Source organism: Xyrauchen texanus, chromosome 12, assembly GCF_025860055.1.
Source record: "Xyrauchen texanus isolate HMW12.3.18 chromosome 12, RBS_HiC_50CHRs, whole genome shotgun sequence".
Classification (NCBI taxonomy): Eukaryota; Metazoa; Chordata; class Actinopteri; order Cypriniformes; family Catostomidae; genus Xyrauchen; species Xyrauchen texanus.
In genome coordinates, this window is record NC_068287.1 from 42,872,780 (window position 1) to 42,891,942 (window position 19,163).

At 40.3% G+C, this 19,163-nt stretch overlaps 1 protein-coding gene across 1 annotated transcript; it reads right to left on the minus strand.

Annotated features, from left to right (window-relative positions):
- Positions 1 to 7,586: 7,586 nt before the first annotated feature.
- On the minus strand, positions 7,587 to 17,714 carry LOC127653011 (nuclear factor interleukin-3-regulated protein-like). The gene is made up of 2 exons (XM_052139488.1): positions 17,489 to 17,714; positions 7,587 to 11,600 (listed from the first exon to the last, which is right to left on the minus strand). Exon 2 carries the CDS (start codon positions 11,022 to 11,024, stop codon positions 9,339 to 9,341), a length of 1,686 nt encoding a protein of 561 aa, XP_051995448.1. The 5' UTR covers positions 11,025 to 11,600; positions 17,489 to 17,714; the 3' UTR covers positions 7,587 to 9,338.
- Positions 17,715 to 19,163: the final 1,449 nt, after the last annotated feature.

Sequence of the window (19,163 nt, forward strand, 5' to 3'; positions counted from 1 at the left end):
GTAGTTATTGGCCGACCCACTCTACCACCTGAGCCACAGCCGCCCCATAAGTAAAAAAAAAACCCACACACACACACACACACACACACACACACACACACACACACACACACACACACACACACACACACACATGTTGTGTTTCCATGTTTTATGGGGACTTTCCATAGACATAATGGTTTTTATACTGTACAAACTTTATATTCTATCCCCTAAACCTAACCCTATCCCTAAACCTAACCCTCACAGAAAACATTCTGCATTTTTACCTTTTCAAAAAACATAATTTAGTATGATTTATAAGCTGTTTTCCTCATGGGGACCGACAAAATGTCCCCACAAGATCAAAAATTTCGGGTTTTACTATCCTTATGGGGACATTTGGTCCCCACAAAGTGATAAATACACGCTCACACACACACACACACACACACACACACACACACACACACACACACACACACACACACACACACACACATGTTGTGTTTCCATGTTTTATGGGGACTTTCCATAGACATAATGGTTTTTATACTGTACAAACTTTATATTCTATCCCCTAAACCTAACCCTACCCCTAAACCTAACCCTCACAGAAAACTTTCTGCATTTTTACATTTTCAAAAAACATAATTTAGTATGATTTATAAGCTGTTTTCCTCATGGGGACCGACAAAATGTCCCCACAAGGTCAAAAATTTCGGGTTTTACTATCCTTATGGGGACATTTGGTCCCCACAAAGTGATAAATACACGCCACACACACACACACACACACACACACACACACACACACACACACACACACACACAGTCACACACACACACAAACACACACACACTCGCACACAGTCACACACACAAAGATCCACCATTTAGCCTTAACAGACTGTAGGGGCAAGTGCTGTTAGCGAGCACACACACACTTTTCAGATTTTCATTATCCTAATGCCATTGTATGGGCAAGCACCACCACATTTTATTTCAGAATATATTACATGTTGACGTTTTTACACTGTTATTGCAGAGGGCAAATGTTGATGCGAACCTGACCATGTAGAGGAAAGCTTACAGGAGGTCAAAACACAGAGCACAATATTTCCGTTCTGCCATCGCATAAACACACATTGGCCTGATTCACTGACCCCATACACTCAGCAGTTAGAAATAAGCCAGGTAACATGAGAGGCCTGTTTCTCCTCAGCTTACCATGAGCTTTACAGGACAGGCCCTGTCTCTCTCTCTCTCTCTCTCTCTCTCTCTCTCCTCCCTTTTTTTCCTCGCAATACTCTTAATTCTATGTCCATCAGCATCTTTCTCTCTTTCTCTGTCTCTCTCCATTGCTCCCTCCCCTCAGTGTTGACCTACTTTTCTACTCTCCTGTTTATGCAAGCTTCCATGCTCTCAAATCACATAAGGGGGAAAGGGGAAGCAAAGCAAAATGCATAGGAGACTACTGTGGTACTGTTGCCTTTGCTGTTTTTTTTTACCTTTACCATCCCCTAACCCCCCCACAGTCACTGGGGCAACCCTTACAGAATATATTAAGGATGCTTGCCGTGGCAAAACTTATCAAGGGCCTCATTACACTTCCCAAAATGATAAGAGCCCACTCCCATGTCAGTAAAATGGTCTGTTGCAGAGATATGGGTGTTGTTCTATGGTTGCTAGGGTGTTCCATCTGGTTGCTAGGCAGTTGCCAGAGTAATAATAAAAAGGCTGCTTTCTATCCTGCGTGAAATGAGCCCAACCCTATGTCTTTAGATTGTTCTGGTGCCGAGATATTGGGTGTTGCAATTTGGTTACTAGGGTGTTCCATCTGGTTGCTAGGTAGTTACCAGGGGGATACTACACTTGCTGCTTAACAGCCCAATTCAAAATACCCAACCACAATGTCTGTATCATGTTCTGATGTCAATAGATGGCTGGAACGTGTTGCTACATGGTTGCTAGTGTGATACTTAAAGGCTGATGTCTCTATGATGTTCTGGGGCAGAGATATTCATTTTGATAGATGGTTGCTAGTGTAACCCCATCTGGTTGCTAGGCAGTTGCCAGTGTGATTCTAAAAAGGCCTAAGTTGCTCGCCTGAGCCAACCCTTAAGTCTCTATGACATTCTGGTTTCCGAAGAGCAGTTTTGAATGGAAGTCAGCGGGGTAATTTCCTAGGGTGCTCTGGATGGTTGCTTGGGCATGGCCGTTTTTAAGGGTATACATACTGTAGGTAAAGACTGCTTCCTATCCCGAGTCAAAAGAGCCCACCCTCATGCCTCTATGACTTTTTGATACAGATATATGATCCCACAAGTTTCTCCTCCATGTAATCCTGTGGGACTATTTTTGTCCTATTTTTAATTCCCCAGGCGAACATCATTTGTCCGATCGCTTATAAAAGTCAGAGCACAGGTTTCAACAATAATCTGGTCGATTTGACGCCTCATTCATGGACGTATGACAAACTGGGCGGGACGAGTAAGGTGCCAACATTTTGTACGGAAGAATAATTGCTCAAGCTGCAGGCACTGACCTACTGTAAGAAGATGGTTGCATTGACTGGCACTTGCCATACTGATTAGGCCTGTTCATACAGCTCGCATATTTCTTTTGACGGCCATATTTATGCTGCACGTGAATGCGGCATGGTGCTGCGTTGCAGAAGCATACATCTGCTAGTAGTGCTTCAGTGCTGAGCCTATTTTTCCTGTGCATGGAGCATGTTGAAAATGCATTGTACCATCTTTCTTTTGCAAAATACGATTTTACTGAGCAGTCTCCTGCTTACCCGTTTGAAAAAATAGAAAACTGCATTAGGTTTAATGCCAAGTTCCCAGCCTTTTGAGTTACCATCTCATGAAAAGTATGTGACTGTGGCGACATTTTTGCAAAATGACATTAAGTGGTTCTGTTATGGGTGCGGGAAGCAGGAGAAGGCAGACGGGTGGTTAGGATCCAAATGCGGTTTATTTAAAAAATAACAAATAAGCAAAACACAAAGAAAAGTCCACGAGGGGAAAAACTAACTCAAACTCAAAAGAACACACAGCGGGTAGAACACACAGCGGGTAGAACAGACAGCGGGTAGAACACACAGCGGGTAGAACAGACAGCGAAACATCCACGAAGGGCAGGGTAAACCTCGAACGAACAAGGGGGATAGAGAGAGAACATTGGCATGAACATGTAACGTCAACGTGCAATGATAACGAACCACAAAGGAAAGGGAAAACAACAGGGTTTAAGTAGACAGACACGGTAATAACAAAATCACAAACAGGTGCGGACAATAACACAGTGCAGGCAGTGAAGAGGGCCGGGAAACATGGGAAATGTAGTTTCTTACACGGACAGTGAAACACGGGGCGGACAACAAGGAAAACGTGACATGGAACGTGATAAGTGATATGTGAAACAGAAAACACGGTGCAGACAACACGGGATCGTAACAGGTTCCTTACACATATTGCGGCAGTTGTTGAAATGTCCACTGTGTGGCGCTAAAAGCGAGTTAAAGTTTCTCCCAAACAGATGAGGTTTTTAAGATTAATGCTCCATCGAGTTTTAAATCAGCAAAACCAACCTACCTACCCTAAACCCTCAACCTAAACCTAACTGATAGTGCCATAAAAACCAAATATGAAATAAAAAACGCAAAACAACGCGTAAGTTGATTGCACTTAAATAATCTTGTGAATGTAGTTGGTAAAAGTGCTTAGATGTCATAAGATCGCAGTTTGTGAGGAACTGGGCGAAAAGTGTTTATGAACTTATAATGTCCCGTTTTATTCGTGATTTGTGTGAAAGTGAATGTTGTTGCGCCTCTATTTCATCAGGAATCTGTGGCTATATGTACATCGAGTCATGTGATATAATTGTGCAAAAATGTTGGTATTAGTAACATGATTCTATGAGACAAGGTTGCAAGTCACATACTCATGCAAAGAAATGGAAGTGGAGCGTAGTTCTAGCGGGAAGACCAGCAGGTGTACATTATCGCACCATTAGCTGGGTAACTCCTAGCCAGTCGCACGTAAGCCAATGCTTTATAAGTCCGCTCACAATCTATCACATTGCTGTTTCGGTGTGCTAACACGGCAACCTCCACCACCCCACCACCACCAGTTGAGCCCTGTCCCACACGGGGGTAGGCTCCTCGCCCCTGCCTCCTATCTCCGGCAGGACATGGCGGTTCCGGGTACAACTCCCTTGGACTGCCGGACGGGGCCTACACCAAAGAGAGTGAGACATCACCTCCCGTTTTACATCTATCAAATAAATGGCATCTCAAACGTCACTCAAGCCTGCGTGTCTTCCCGATAGAACACCTTTTATTCAGCAAGTTAGACTGAATCCAGACATTTTTCGAAATGTATAGATTACACTTTGATTAAAATGTAGACGTAAATGAGGCCACCCTCCTTATGTAAATAAGATATCATGATGAGCAAGTTTGTAATAGTTCTGAATGGCTGCACATGTTATGCAAGCCATATGAAACATGGCACACCTCGTGTACGCTGGCGAGCAACACAATGCAACTCAATTATACTTAAGCGTTTTACAAGCTCGCAGTGTAGACAGCTTCACTGATTACAATGGGAGTGTTCTGGTTTTAAAGTGTTGCATTGCTCACTCTTAGAATAGGTTGGGTCAGGCTATTTCTGATTAGACAAATACATACACAGACACGGTTCAGTGTGTCCCAGGGGATCTCTAAATCCCGACGTCCTAGTCCCTTGTTTTTTCCCCTGTGCTGCCCCCCCTTGAATAAAGTGTTATGTCAGCTCTGTATTTGGGACCTGTCTATCAGCATCTGTGTCTGTCGTCACACAAAGATTGTATAACATCCTTCCCTTGTTGAAATGTATTTAGAACAAGGGGTTCAGTTTTATATGAGGACAATGGATTCAAACAATACCATTTATGTCAAAGAAGTGTTTGAGGAAGATGCATAAAACGGGAAAATACTTTTTGTGATTTAGCTCACCCTTGATTTGGGTTAGACCTCCTTGGCTGGTATACTTAAACATCTGAAAGATCTGCTGTGCTATACATGTTCTCACCAGCAAGACAAACTGTTCTTGTCCATGGAAAACATGAAAGAATGATACAAATAAGGGTTTGTACTGTACGTTATCAAACAAAGAGAAAGATAAAGATCTTTTAATCCTGTTTGACTGCATTGTTTGTTTATGTTTATGCAATGCTAATCTGAAGTACGCACATTGTTGATCATATAACCTGTTACGTTCTACTGTCTACTCAACATTGTGTTTTCAGCAGTGTGTATGTCAGAACGCGTGCTGTGGGTAAGCATCGGTTTGTGCTTGTTAATAGTTTAAGCAGCACAGTACACCAAGTAAATAGGTCAGCGTTACATAAGCACAGTAAGCCTGCGGTAAAACTAGAGTTATATGTGTCAGTGTGTCAGTATCTCATAATAGGCCAGATCAAGATGTTCAACACTTCTCACCTTGCCATTTTAAACCAGGTTATTTTCAGAAGAGAGAAAAGAGGTTATAAATTGTGTAATCTGGTGTCAAATTCTATTCAGTAATCCTAAATTCAATGAATTCCTTAAAACTAGATCACTCTTATTCACTACATATATTTGGGGAGTTGAAATATGACATCATCCTCAAACTTTTAGCTTAAATGTTTTTATATGACCAGACAAGGGAACGTTAATGCTTTAGGTATTGCACCACTTTGCCTTGACTAGTTCATTTTAAATGGCCCAGCGGTGTGACAAACGCATTTTTAAAAGTACTAAAATTCCACGTAGTCTCGTAATTAATAAGCAGCCACAAAAATGCATGCATAATAATAATAATTCCTTACATTTATATAGCGCTTTTCTAGGCACTCAAAGTGCTTTACATAGTATAGGGGGAATCTCCTCAACCACCACCAGTGTGCAGCATCCACCTGGATGATGCAATGGCAGCCATAGTGCGCCAGAACGCCCACCACACACCAGCTATTGGTGGAGAGGAGAGAGTAGAGTTATGTAGGCAATTCAGGGATGGAGATTAATACAAGGCCATGATAGATAGGGGCCAATGGGGGGGAATTTGGCCAGGGGTTTTTAATGACCACAGAGAGTCAGGACCTCGGTTTAACATCTCATCCAAAGGACGGTGCCTTTTTTTACAGTATAGTGTCCCCTCATCAGACCAGGCAACATTTTTCCAGTCTTCAACTGTCCAATTTTGGTGAGCTCTTGCAAATTGTAGCCTCTTTTTCCTATTTGTAGTGGAGATGAGTGGTACCCGGTGGGGTCTTCTGCTGTTGTAGCCCATCCGCCTCAAGGTTGTGCGTGTTGTGGCTTCACAAATGCTTTGCTGCATACCTCGGTTGTTACGAGTGGTTATTTCAGGCAAAGTTGCTCTTCTATCAGCTTGAATCAGTCGGCCCATTCTCCTCTGACCTCTAGCATCAACAAGGCATTTTCAGCCCACAGGACTGCCGCATACTGGATGTTTTTCCTTTTCACACCATTCTTTGTAAACCCTAGAAATGGTTGTGCATGAAAATCCCAGTAACTGAGCAGATTGTGAAATACTCAGACCGGCCCGTCTGGCACCAACAACCATGCCACGCTCAAAATTGCTTAAATCACCTTTCTTTCCCATTCTGACATTCAGTTTGGAGTTCAGGAGATTGTCTTGACCAGGACCACACCCCTAAATGCATTGAAGCAACTGCCATGTGATTGGTTGATTAGATAATTGCATTAATGAGAAATTGAACAGGTGTTCCTAATAATCCTTTAGGTGAGTGTATATATATATAGGACAATAGGGCTTAATAAAACATTACTTGAAATGTCAGGTTTTAGGCTCATAACTCAAATATCTATGCGCTGTGAACTTATTTTTCTTAAAAATACGATTGTAAGTGTTAATAACTCAATATATTGAGTACACAACTGAGGCTAAGGGCAATACCAATAATGCATTTAATTATTTAATTGTTTCTTTGGTCGAAGGGAACATATATGGGGGCATTTAAATAGTTTTCACTAAGATTGCATAGAGGTTTTAGCTCTTTTGTAGTATTATTTGTTGTTTTGTTGCAAGTAGTTGTTTCGTATGATGTCACCATTAGGGTGATCTGTGTCCCCTTTGGTCAAGTTGGACTATGTTAACATAATCTCATTTCTCTATGTGCATGTGCAACTGTAATATAGGTGTCTTTGCATTTCTGTGGAGAAATAATTAAACTAATTAACCTAGAATTAGTTAATATTTTCTGTATTTGAGCGTTGTTATTGTATAATCTAAATTCGAGTCAATTCGATTTTAATTAAGTAGAAACAACAACATTTCAATAGCAAAACTTGCATCTAGTTACCTTAAGTTTAATCCTATATGATCACTAAGTTAAGTGAACTTAATTACACAGGTTTTTGGAGATGCAATTACTCAATTTAATTGAGTAGGGTCAACTTATTAGGGTTTTCAGGGTAGCATGTCACACCACAAGACATTTCAACTTCCCATGAGTATTTCATTTCAATTACATAACTGCAATATATAATTACGTATAAAGATATGATTAAAGAACAATAACACAAGAAATGCAACATCCTTTGTTTATTTATTTTTTTAAATGCACCCAACCCTATCATTGAATATTAGTGTTTTTACTATATGCATCCATTTAAAAACAGAGCAACAGATCAGCAGTGTCACTGTCCACTCAATAACACAAAACAAGCCTTGCCTGCTTTTCTACTTTTCATTTTGAAAAATGTATAAAAAAAAACAACAACAAAAAAAACTCACTTGAAACACACTGAAAAGACAAGAGGATAGGTGACATTGTGATGAACAATTAAATAATCACAGTAAACAGGAAGTAAAGATGCAGCTAGTGATAAAGGACAACACTTGGCCCCCAAACAGATAATTTAAAAAAGCACAATACAGTGTTGTGAGGAAATATTTTACATTTATACACAAGTGCCATAAGTTGACCTGACATGCAGACTTGTTTAGGGTTTGTGACTCTAAATTGAGGCACATGTGTAAGACAAGTGGTCTTCAAATGCTTAAAGGGCATTGGGTCAAAGATACTGCTAGCAATCATCCATTTATACTGATGTAAGCAGGGTAGAGTTCTCCTATAAACCCCAGCTAAGGAGATTGTGACCACAACATTCCTTTCATATGGATTGTTTCATGTGACATGTTTTTACATCAGTGTGTGCAGAAATAAATAAATAGGGAGGATACATACAAGGGCAAGTGAAATGGTAATTTTTCATTCTTTTAAAGGACTAAGCGTTATCTGAGAAATAATTAGTAGTGTTACAAGACATTTTAATGAGCTATAACCACAATGAAAACATGTTTTTAGTATCTTTGATGTCAAACTTTCAATCAACCTGGTAATCTATCTGTAAAGGCTTTGGGGCATTGTTGTCATTTTCCTATAAAATGAGAATAAAAATTTAAAAAATGTCTGTAAATTTAAGTTAAAAAAACAATACTTTATATTAAGTGGCGTTTTAAACAGCAAACACGTTGAAATCGTACAGTATTCTGACAATGACAAATTAGCATTTCTCTCTTTCCTAATTTTTTGTGTTTTTATGTCATCTTTTTGTTTTCTTCTTAAAAATATATTCATATCTAATAAGTATATCACACTTATTTACAAACCAAGTGCTTGGACAAAAAAATATAGTAGCAGGGTTGTTGAACATGGGAAAGGAAATGGAGCACTAGTTAGAAAAACAGAGGTAGGGAGCAAAGAGAGAGAGACTTGAATTTGAAGCCATGTTTCTTTGGTCAAGGGAACATTCCCTGAATCTTATGGCATTTGGTATGTTTAAAGATGATGGACAGCCACCTGTAGATACTTTTTAGGTGTGTAAAAGTGGCCAAAAACTATGAAAGGGGCACTTGAAGTTGCCTATTTACAAGTATCCATTACAATGCCTCACAAATGGTAGATATTGCTGTTGAATTGTTTGTACACGGTCACATTGACATCTTGCTGCAGCACTGGAAATATGGGCAAGTGTGATCAAAACAAATTTTTCCTCTTATTTCATTTATTTGTAAATGTCCTGCTTAAGAGGAGATTAAAAGAAACAAACAAATACTGTGAGTCTATACATTAGTGTACAATCCATCTAAAAGTTCTGCCCTGAAGATGTCCAGCCCTCTCATCTCTGGGCATACAAATAAAGAATACTGTAGGTGCGGATAGAGGATCTAGGTAGGACCTCCAGATAAAGGGGAAATGGGTTCATAAAAAGTCTCTCAGGGCTTTGTACAAAGCCTAACAGGCATCTAATGTCTTCATGCTGCCCTCAGTGAGTACCAAAGTCAGTCATGTCTCTTGTTATATGCAATGGATTCCTCATTTCCACATTCAATCCTTCCTCCCTCTGTTGAGGTGGCTTGCTTGTAAAACCCTGCACTTGACTGGCTGTCCATCTCTTTGCCAACCTGTTGTTGCTGGCCAGGTTGAGACAAGGCCAAGTAAGGGTGTTGAGGTAATGGTTGGATGTTAGCAGGTGGTGTTGTCGGCAATTCTTGACATGTTACTCTGCCATTACTCTGAGCTCTGTGCTTGAGTCGCAGTTTGTGGGGCAGCGCCATGCCTTTGATTTCCGCTAAGCCATCTTTGCATTGGCTTGGTGAGAAGGCGCTCAGGGTCATGAACATGTGATGGCAGTAGCTACCTGTATCGGAGCAAGAGGAAGAGGGTGACTCATCATCAGTGGAGCCCTCTTTATCAGAGCTACGGGGATCTCCATCAGTTGAGGAAGTGTCTTTTCCTGAGTGAGCCTGATAGTACCCTTCATGTGTCATGGCTCCTTCATAGGTCAAGACTGGTGGCTCATTGTCCTCTAGGGTGCCATTAGAATGATGACACATTTGTGGTTCATCTCCCTCCTCTGGTCTTAGTAGAAGCTCCAGAGCAGCAACATCAGCCCTCTGGGTCTGTTGCTGGACCCCGCAATCTTGGCTCTCAGCTGCTTCACTATCTGCATAGTCATAAGCAGGAGAGTCCAACATTTTCCTCTCTAACTGTTTTGCCACTTCCATTAAGCTTTTGGAACTTCCTGTTAGTAACTCTGTAGGATGAGGAAGGTTCTGCTGTTGTTTCTGAATAATATCTTGAGTCTCATGCCTTTTAACAGGATGTGAGGCACTGCTAGAACGGTAAAGGATGACACTTCTTTGAGCGGATTGAGGGACCACAGGACTTAAACCCATCTCCTGGTGGTGTTGTTGATTGCTGAAATATTCTGGTTCAAATGATTTCTGGTGAAGTACTTCAGGCAACCTTGAATGGATGTTGAACATGATCTGTGTGGTGGTGCTACTGACAATGTCCATATCTAGTCCCACACCTTCCTGCTTGATGTCAAAACTCATTGGCTCTGGGCTGTCCCGTGAGGAGCCATCAGACATATCCGAGAGGGAACCCCGTGGGGAGTATTTGACCATCTTCACATGCCCCTCACCTCGAACCGACTGCTCAGTTTCAGAAGAATCAGAGTTCATCAGCATCTGAGATATATTGGAGTAATCGTTGGGGTAGAAATGACTGGTGGTAGAGGAAGATATGGAGTTGCATCCAGACGATCCATAGACTGATCCACCAATCTGCTGACTCTTTTCCATGTAGGATGCTGTGGTAATGAGACCAAATCTGAGCTTAAGCTGTAAAAGCTCAGTTTTCAGACGCACATTCTCGTTATTTAATGCCATAACTTTGTTTTCTAGGACCACGTCATTCTGGCGGCGTTTTTCCCGGGAACGCTTGGCTGCCTCATTGTTCTTGCGTCGCTTTTCCCAGTAGGACGCGTCCTTTTTCTCATCAGAGATGAATTCGCGTTTGCGGCGGCAGCTCATGTTTGGCTTTGGCTTGAGAAGGCGGCTCTGACGAGGGTTGTTTTCAGGTGAATGGAGAAGGTCGCTGTAGCCTGGAAAGTTTTGGGAGTTCTCTAAGTCTTTGCCTACACTGGAATTTGTTGATATTTGTGAGTTTAAACTTTCCATTATTCCTCAGTGGAAGCCAGTTTGGGATCTTGGCTCTACCACTGGTAATGGAAATGAATGAAAAAACAGGGATGGGGTAAAGGGGAAAGGCGCCTACAAGAATCCCTGTAAGATCTCCCTACGTACAATTCGACTAAGTTGCAGGATCAGTGAAACATTTATGAGGTATTGTCGCTATTGGAAAGCTGAACCTCATTGATTTTGTTGAAGTGTGTCTTTAGTTATTAGTTAGTATTCCTTGATGATTAAGTGTCCAAGTTGGCTAAGAAGAGCAAGAACAGGTGCACCTCTTTATGAGTCTTCTGCATTTAACAAACCAAAGAATTCCACAATGAGTTACATGTTCTGCCTCTATTACACTTTGTGATTTTAGTCACATTGGAGTCAAATCCAATCCAGTGACCAAAAGATGGGCAATACAATCCTGATGTAGGAACAACAAGGCTCTTTTAAGATGGCAGAAGTGTCCCAGTGCCACAGGCTTGTTGAACGATATAGGTCACTTGGTCTGTCCCAGCTTGTCAGCCTCTTGGGGAAGGGTGTCGCGCTCAAAGCCTCCAGCTGGCTGTTTGACAGCTGCAAACATAAAAGGGAAAGAAAGACAGATTTGTTAATTCTCAAGAGTTAAAGCAATTCACAGTTTGTCTCCAGGCACTTATAATGATAATAATAATTTAATTAGTTTTTTGTTGTTGTTAGCTTTATCTTGTTTTAAATTAAACTCTTCATGCTTCTCTGCATGGCTGGGTAATCAGAATATTTAGAAGTGGAATTGTCAGCTGTGCATCTCACATTTTCTTTTGCTTTATCTACTTTACCCTGACAACCACTGAATGTCTTCTGTTGCCCAGCAACAATGTCTAACCTCTTAACCCTTCTATTGATTTGTCTGTCTGTGACCCTTGACCTCTGCTTTCTGACTAGACATTGGTACATCTTAGAACAGCAGTTATTACCCAAGCTACACTTTCTACACTTATTGGTAAAAGATGTGTACAAATTTGTTTTCATTTTGACACCAGTTTAAGTTCAACATTACCCTTTGTACAGAATTCCCTGGCAGGACTGTGTACCGCAATCTTAATTGCACGTATGGTAAACATTAGCAATGAACACATGATTTGTTTGAATATTTTGAAACTTTAGCCCATATTACATCATCTGAACTCAGGGAACCAATGCAACTGAGGTTTTGGCTTTTGAAACATTAACATCAATGTTACAACACATCTCATTTTGCATGTAGAGCCCACCGGTCTGGTGCCAATGTAATGGGGCCAAGGACCAAATTCCAAAGCATTAATTCTTGAAAACACATTTCATAGATTATTTATTCACTAAAAGGCTTCCAAGGTTGAACTTTTTAAACAAGCATGCTTGGCTAAACAATGAAATCAAGGAAACCTATATATTCACAATCATGAGAGATAAACCGAGGGCAGACAAAGACAAGTTTTATGATATGGGGATTGAGGGCTTTGCAATTTAGGTCAGGTCTTTCAGAATAAAGGTGAACTGGGGAACATTTCATGGACATGAGTTGAGATGCAGGGGTAGTAATTGTTTCAGCCATATAAAAGTTTGCTCTAATGGAAAAGCAGAGTAACTACTGATGATTAACTCAGCAGCCAGTGGGCAATTCCAAATTCCTGTGAACCTATTGTTAGCTTGAACCAACGTGTCAGTTTGCCTGCAAAGACCTTGTCATGTTCCTGAAACCAAGTTGGTGGGCTCAGGAGCCAGATGGGATCCCAGAAAATGTAGCTCATGAATTTTATTTAGTACTCGCTATATTTGGTCTCACAGTGCTCTAGAACGCTTTAAATCTGGAGTTTTCAATCTTTACAGACCACGCACCAAGATTCTGGACCCTTTACATTTACATTTATGCATTTGGCAGATGCTTTTATCCAAAGCAACTTACAGTGCACTTATTACAGGGACAATCCCCCCGGAGCAACCTGGAGTTAAGTGCCTTGCTCAAGGACACAATGGTGGTGGCTGTGGGGATCGAACCAGCGACCTTCTGATTACCAGTTTACCAGTTATGCACTTTAGAACACTACACCACACTTTCTTTATAAGACTTTAAGAACATGACATTATTGCAATATATAAAGCTTCAAAGATTGAAAGTTACTGTAAATTAAAATACCGTAGATTGAAATGTCATTCCTGAATTAGATGGAAACCATCAGAATATAATGTTTGCATTGAGAGTTGAAGTATTTCTGTATGTTATGATCCATTCATAATAAAAAGTTGCATGTGATGCCCAAAATTTCCCAAAACATGAAATATCTAAAATAGCTCCATGACTGAAATCTGGATCACAAATTTCTTAGTGGCTCTTATTCTAATCTTTCATTCATGACATGGGCAGCTGAAATGAGTCAGAAATCTATCAGCAGATGAATGCAAAGTAATCCCATGATCTGGCAGCTCTTTTTCTGGATTATGTTCTCCTCATCCCAGACATTTGAGGGAACATTACATAATGATAGACAGCTTAACCCTTCTCTGATGTGTTCCATCTTTTCTGGTTTAGTCTGGTAATGCATAATGAACATCAACCAAAACTGCAATAAGTTATGTTAATGAAGTTTAATATTAAATATAATAAGGTTAAACAGGTACAAGTGGAGTTGAATGAACCTAAGGTCATTAGACCGGGGTACAAAATGGAAAACAAAAAGACACTCTCGTACTGAATGACCCACTGACCCAAAAACTAGGCAACTAGCAAGAAAACATGGCTCTCTTTCCTTATACTCAAATGTAGGTCAGTAGTGCACCAAGCATCATGAGAGATGCACCAGAGAGGGCAAGGTAATTAGTGCTTGCTAAAAATAAGGAGGTGAGTGATGGATTGAGGATAAATGGAATGAATGAGAGAAGAAAAAAAGAGGAATGGAGAGAGACAGAGAAAGCTCTGTTCGGATATTTCCAGTCTGTTCAGAGAATGCCAGCTACACAAACACAGCTTTTCTAGCTCCAATTCACGTGGAAATCTGAGAAAGACTGAATCGAATTTGTACAAATTCGAACTGCGCTTGACACTTATCTGTAGTGACCCAAGCACTTTGACAATATTGTCCTGGTATTCGCAGCTGTCCTATGTCCTTTTAGAGGTTCTCTTTTACTTTTGAGTCTTAATTTCAAACTTAATTTGCGCTCCTTAACGTCCTCCCCCATAAATGCTATGTGACACATGTATATTTTCTTTTAAAGACCCTTTGACAGTGGTTCCCAACCCTGTCCCTCTACACTACACATTTTGGATATCCCTCTAATCAAACACACCTGATTCAACTCATCAGCTCATTAGTGGAGACTCCAAGACCTGAATTGGGTGGGTGGGTGGGTGGGGGGACCACTGCCCTATGAAATCAAAATTGGGGTTTTGTGGCCATTAGTTCATGTCTAATAGTTTTAAGGCCAACTATATACTAGTCTTCCTCTCAAAGACAAAATTAACGTTAGATATTTACAAATTTTTGGTTCTGGGACAATGGAGGGAAAAATGTCCTTCCCTCAACATCCTGTTTTGGTGGGCCATACATCACTAAAATAAAATAAATTTGCATTTGTCTAGCCATTTCATTGGATCTTTAAGTTAACTTTAGTGAGAAAGCATGTGCCAGCAGCTTAAATGAAAATACTTCCTCTGTTTCCAATTTTAACAACTGCAAGGAAAAGACTGATGTCACTTCCTGTCTTCTACATCTTCTACAAGACATGTGTGTCTCTTCCCAGTCAAAACTTCTTTAATACAAATAACCACTAAATGAAGAGGTAATTAATCCAAACAGCTGGTAGATGAGTTATTTAGCCTTTAAACCACACCCATGAGTCACAAAAATGACCCAAGTCATCACTATTGAGACAGGAACAACCGAATCATCCTAAAAACCTAAGACATGACACCTGTTATTTAAATCCGCTGTTGATTATCATGTTAACAGTAGATTAATGTAATAGTTTTTTACTAGTTTGACTTGATTGGATGACCTTCTGTTACCTACAATCAAAATTATAATGGGCCCATAAAACTCCATTTCAGTTGCCCTATATAGGACATGTGGTATATTTATGCATGTCGGATTTCACTAGTAATAAATAGCATTCTGACCCACGGTAGTCTTAACTAAGGCGAGGCCTGGAAACTATAACTCAGCTCAAATGTTTCATCTGTTGCTTTTAGCCGATTCAGTAATGGAAATAATGGGAGAAGGAGGGGGTGCTGGAATTCATTGCGGCCATGTAATTGACCCTGGGGCAGAATGTAATAGTCGGCACATGGGCTGGGGTGGGGGGGAGGTTCTTTCCCCCCTCTAAATTCCACGCCTGGGTATATCTTTTCCAATGAGAGGAGGGCAAGCCTTGGACAGGCAGGCAGAGTTCCAGGCAAACTCCTTCTATAAACACACTCATATCATCGTCCTATGAAAAAAAAAAAAAAAAAAACGCTTTGACCAAGTCCATGTGTTTCGCCAGTCACATGTGCTCTCTTGCCCCACAAAACCAAACTGTAATCCGCCTCTCCCTTTTAGCCACATCGACACAATTACGACGCACCCTATCTTTCTGTGCCAAGAAATCTTGAGAAATTTACCAGCAGACTGATTATTAAAGAAGGTGATAAAAATGGCAATTACGAAAATTACGAAACATTTGAAAACAATGGTGATGCAATTGAGACGCATTTTTGTTATCCATACAAATAGAAAACACTAATCTGCATCTAATATGAAGGAATTACCACTATCAATGCTCTCATCATTTTTATGGTATTGTTGCTGATACAAACTTTACTACACAAATCTGTAAAACTGCTCCTCCCTAAATTACTATTATGACCTATATGCAACGCTGGCACACACAGGCAGTTTGTCTAATGAAAAGAAAACTGCAAAGCTTTCCATGCAATCTTTACATCCACAAATGTAGGCTAATCATTCACCCAAGGAAAGCTTGACTTTTCTGTTGAACCCCTACAGTCAAATATTGCATACTTCATACTACACTGCTGCTCTAACATTTCTAATCTGTTAGATAGTCTGAGATAACAAAGCACGTTACATAACTGACCACAGATAAACTCTATCTCGCATGCTTTTCTTGCAACTGAGAGAAAACTTTACTCTTTAAAGCTCTATGAAAGCACTGTGAACCTATATATATGTTGCACTTTTAATGAACTTTGTGCACCGTTTAGTGTAGGCTATAGGATGCATACTGTTCCTTGCATACTACACTAAAGGTCAGGGACATTTTCTTTCATAACATATATTTTGTATCATGAAAACATAATGGTTATAGAAAGATGAGGACTAAGCAAATGAGTTTAGAAGCAGGTGCTTGCGACTTTAAAGACAAAAACATTGGCGTTTTTCATATATTATTCCACCAGATGCATTTTGACCATATTTTGGTTTATGAGGAAATAAAACATGTTGCATGCGTTTCAAACGTGCAGTCTGTGCATTGCATTTTGCATGTAGGGAAGTTTTATTTAGTTGCACATTTTCTCCCGACTGGATTCTAAGGAAAGGGTTAATGAGTCTGACTCGTCTAACGTAATCACCCGCGTTAACCTTTCCCGAGCACGGCTGCACGTGACAGCGAGAAGCGTGTCAGCCCAGCGAACGGGGGTTTTCCTTTCACAAATCCACAGTTAAACTGGATTTAACACTTTATAATAACTTTCATGAGTCAAAAATGGACAAACATCAAACAACATGCTTAATAGATAAGTAGAGCATTCATATGCATTTAAATAAAACCTTAGTTTCGAGATATTTCCAATTAGGTCCATAAATGTAGCCCAATAATGTTTGCCAGTGTTTTAAATGAAAAGTATAATAGTGTGACGCCCACCTGGATATAAGGAAATAAACTTTTATTGTTAATACATAATATTTTTTTAACCAACTGCTCAAATATGAACTAAGCAAACAAATAAATAATAAAATAAAATAAAAATATATATAACGCAATAATAAAATAATAATATATCACACACATACATATATATTTATAACGCAATAATAATAATAATATATGACACAAACAAACACAATTTATTTATTTAATTTTGCGTAAGTGACCAATTATCCCTAAATAATTCCACGATGTCCTGTCACCAGATGGGGTCCTGCGAACATGCATAGGCTATTAAGCAACATCCGAATCGGAAGCATGATGATAATGCGTAAACCCACAAAAGATAAACCAAACAACCACTTCCCTCATCTGTAAGTGTACTGAATCCACCGCATTGCAAATTTGCAAATTACCTACTTGATTTTATTTTCAATAATCACTTTAAATAACCACGTGAAATTCCGCAAGATCACGTCAGACGCTGAAACGTCAATCAGTTGGTTCATCTCCAAATAATGTGTTTTTTATATAAATATTTATTTTTACCTATAAGTAGCCATGCAATTAAAAAAACGTACCGTTTGTGGATTTTGTGCGTGTCTCTAAAATATCTGCGGTCCGTTGGTTGTCCAGCCTTTGTGATGCCCACCCGCTACTGGCTCTGCGGTTGCTGTCCTGTGCGCAGCCCGTGTATTCTTGCCCTGGTTCCTTGTTGTGTTGGCGAGGAGCTCCAGAATCCTGCCGCTCGCTGCTTCTGTTTAGAAATGTATGTTAGTAGGTCAGCAGTTGCATAACAGGACGCATTGGGTGCCTCGTCACGTTTTGTTTCTCTCTTTTGCCTCCACCTACATCCCTATAGCCCGCCTCTAAAAAGCCTTTGGCGACGTAAGCCGCAAATAACTGGGAGGGATCAGGCAGCCCGCCAGACGCACTCTCAGATGTAGGACGGAGATATTCGTAATAAGGGCGACATCTAGACAATAGACTGCAGATGAGACGTTTTCAGAATAAATAAAGCTAAATAAGATTTTTCAGATAAATAATATAATTAAATTGCGCATAAATTGCGCATAAGTGTATATGCGCATAAATTGCGCATACCTTCTTTTCCACCTTTTTTTTTACTCTGAAGTTAAGCTTAATCAACAGCATTTGTGGCATAATGTTGATTACCACAACAATAATTTCGTTACTTAAAAAAATATGTAAAAATCGAGGTTACAGTGAGGCACTTACAATGGAAGTGAAAGGGGCCAATTTTTGGAGGGTTTATAGGGAGAAATGTAAAGCTTACAAATTTATCAAAAGCACTTACATTAATTTCCCTGTTCAAAATTGTGTATTATTTGAGCTGAAAAGTTGTTTAAATCGTCATTTTTACAGTCGCTTTCGGGTTTGATGACATTACATCATCATGGCAACGAAGTTGTAAAATTGGCTTTAACTTTACACAGCCATGGTTAGCAAGTGATTTTGTCACACTAACATCATGTGAACATGCATTTTGTTTACATTTTATGTCAATACTTTTGAAACGGTGAGTAATTTAGCGTTTACGGATTGGCTCCATTCACTTCCATTGTGCCTCACTGTAACCCCTTTTTTTGTTTTAAAGAAAAGGAGGGACGAGTCGAAACTGATTTTTGTGCTAATCAACATTATGCCACAAATGCTGTTAATTTGGAATTTTTTTCAATATATATATGTAACTGGTCCTGCTTGCCCCGCTCTGAATGGGTCTCGAACCGACGTCTCCGGTGTAGGAGGCAGGTGCTCAAACAAGGAGGCTAAAGGCTACAGCCTCTAGCGACAGTTGCTAGATATATTTTTTATCTCCCAATTTGAAATGCCCATTCCCACTAAGTAACAGGTTCTCGTGGTGGCGCTGTTACTCACCTCAATCCTGGTGGTGGTGGACAAGTCTCAGTTTCCTCCGCTTCTGAGACCGTCAATCCACGCAATTAATCACGTGGCTTATTGTGCATGACACGTGGAGACTCACAGCATGTGGAGGCTCACGCTACTCTCCACGATCCACGCACAACTCACCACACGCCCCATTGAGAGCGAGAACCACTTATCGCGACCACGAGGAGGTTACCCCATGTGACTCTACCTTCACTAGCAACCGGGCCAATATGGTTGCTTAGGAGACCTGGCTGGAGTCACTCAGCACACCCTGGATTTGACTCGTGACTTCAGTGGTGGTAGTCAGCATCAATACTCGCTGAGCTACACAAATGCTGTTAATTA